Source organism: Phaethon aethereus (assembly GCF_964289735.1).
Source record: "Phaethon aethereus genome assembly, chromosome: 25".
Classification (NCBI taxonomy): Eukaryota; Metazoa; Chordata; class Aves; order Phaethontiformes; family Phaethontidae; genus Phaethon; species Phaethon aethereus.
In genome coordinates, this window is record NC_138601.1 from 494,791 (window position 1) to 497,240 (window position 2,450).

A 2,450-nucleotide genomic window follows, 5' to 3' on the forward strand; every position below is an offset into this window, starting at 1 on the left:
TGCAGGAATATCCCATCGGCATCACACACAGCAGCACTTATCAGGGTAATGAGGCAATGTGACTAATGAAGCAGATAGTACTGAGCTTCACCCTCTACACTTTATTAGTGTTCTCTGTGGGTATCTTTCCCTCTAATTATTCCTGGCAGAGTTTTGTTCTGGTTTAGTTTGGTGCTGCTATCTTTGGTCTGTGGGTGTTTCAGTTGCCAGCTGGGCTTTCCTCCAGTGACAGGAATTGGCTTAGGTCTTCCCCTCCAGCTTCTGCTTGCTCCATTTGGGTGTGCCTTCTCTAGGGTTGGGCTTTTTGAAGCCTTTCTGTCCCACTGGCAGCTGGAGAAGGCTATGAATATGAGCCAAAGCCTCCCACAGCCTGAGCTTCCCTGGATTTCGTCTAAGGTTGGGTTTCTCTAAGCAAGCTTCACATGCCTTGGAGGAAGGCTGTCTGCCCTGCCAGGCCACTCAGTACAAAAAACTAGATCCTGGCAGAGTGCAAGCACGTGCATCGAAGAGGAGCGGTGCCCACTGCTCCTCAAGGTAGCAAAGTGCTTCTGCTTGTTTTGGACTGTGGCTGTTTCAGTTTTCAGCTGGGCATTCCCTTTAGTGCAGAAGTGCCTATGGAACCAATTGGGACCACAGATCTGACATCTGAGGGGATCACATGTTCTCAGCAATTAATCCTACACCCATAATGGAGCCAGTGCTTTAACACCAACTCCTCATAGTTGCATGCTTGGTCACTATCCCAAACTACGAAACTTAGAGAGCACTAACGTCATGCACTTTCAGCATGCACAGCCCCTGCCGCCTTATTTCGTTCAGCTAAGCCAGCTCTTGAGTTGCACCCTTCGATCCAGTGCCTCTCCAGGGATTCCCAAGAAACTCCTCACTTCAGCAACTGGCTGAAGCACCGTGATCTTGGTGCAGTGGCTACCCGTCTGACAGTCTGCCCATTTGATTCCTGCCGGATGAAGCCAACAGAGGGAGCAGAACCAGGAAACCACACTCTGCTGACTGAATTTGTCCTCTCTGGTTTGTCCAACCACCCAGAACTGCAGCACTTGCTGTTCTTCACATTCTGCTTAATTTACACCACCATCATCATTGGGAACCTTCTCATCTTCATGGTCACAGTGCACCCCGCCCTCCACATGCCCATGTACTTCTTCCTCCGGGTCCTGTCCTTCCTGGATATTTCCACAGCATCAATCGTTGTTCCCAAGATGCTGGTAAACTTCTTGTCAGAGGACAGGAGCATTTCCTACATGGGCTGTGCCACACAGCTCTACTTTGTGATTTTCTTAGGAGCCACAGAATGGTACCTTTTGGCAGCCATGGCCTATGACCGTTACGTGGCCATATGCCACCCCCTTAGGTATGCAATCATCATGAACAGCAGAGTTCGTCTTTCCTTGGTGCTGCTGTCATGCTGCACTGGTAATGTTGTGTCTGTGGTGCAGACAGCTTGGGTGTTCACATTGCCATTTTGTGGGCCCAAGAAGGTTAACTACTTCTTCTGCAATATTCCCCCCCTCATCATGCTCTCCTGCACTGACACCTCTTCATATGAAAAGCAGGTCATTACAGCCACAGTGCTGGTCATCTTTACACCATTTTGTCTCATCCTGGTATCCTATGCCTGCATCATCTCCAGCATCCTGAAGATTTCCTCTGCAGAAGGCAGACACAAGACCTTCTCCACCTGTTCCTCACACCTTACTGTTGTAACACTGTATTGTGGAAGTGGGACCTTGATTTACTTACGACCAAAATCCAATTACTCTGAAGACGCTAAGAAATTTCTGACTCTCATATACACAGCCATAACTCCTATGTTAAACCCCCTGATTTACAGCTTGAGGAATAAAGATGTGAAAGAAGTACTAATCAGAATAATGGCTGAGCTGATGAAGAAATAAAGATTTTTTTGTCCATGAATGTGTGGTTTAAAAATGTTATTTCGATTTTCAGTTGTTGTGTAAGGTTTACTAGCTCACTGGAAACACCAGTGCAATATCACTGCAAAGAGATATTTCATACTTGAAACTATTTTGTCCTTATTCTTGGCTTCAGAAGCAAATTATTTAGAATTTCCATTTCTTCCTTAGGAGTACAAAATGTGTACAAGACATTACTTCTAAAACAGAGTTGCCAAAACCCACCCCACTTCCCACATCTTCTTCAGGTATTCAGGTTGGACACCTGCAGCTCAGCTGCCCCTCTCACTTAAGAAATATTCTTTTAGAGTAAACTTTTCAGGATAAGCATACATAAATCGATAGTGAGTTAGATGTGTTGCTTTGACTATTTTTTTACCTTGTTATATGATTCCCATTCCTTCTAGCGGAATAGAGATCCACTGAATGAAAGTGATAAAGAAATTACTTTACTTCTTTAAGGGACATGTTTTTTTTTTGTTGAAGGTGTGAGGACGGCAAAGGAAAGGAAGAGAA

The 2,450-nt window shown here is 45.4% G+C and overlaps 1 protein-coding gene across 1 annotated transcript; it reads left to right on the plus strand.

Annotated features, from left to right (window-relative positions):
• Nucleotides 1-897: 897 nt before the first annotated feature.
• On the plus strand, nt 898-1,916 carry LOC309413556 (olfactory receptor 10A2-like; the record flags this gene model as incomplete). The annotated part of the gene is made up of 1 exon (XM_082010728.1): nt 898-1,916. The coding sequence occupies exon 1, from the start codon at nt 966-968 to the stop codon at nt 1,914-1,916; it is 951 nt and encodes a 316-aa protein (XP_081866854.1). The 5' UTR covers nt 898-965.
• Between the last annotated feature and the right edge of the window lie 534 nt (nt 1,917-2,450).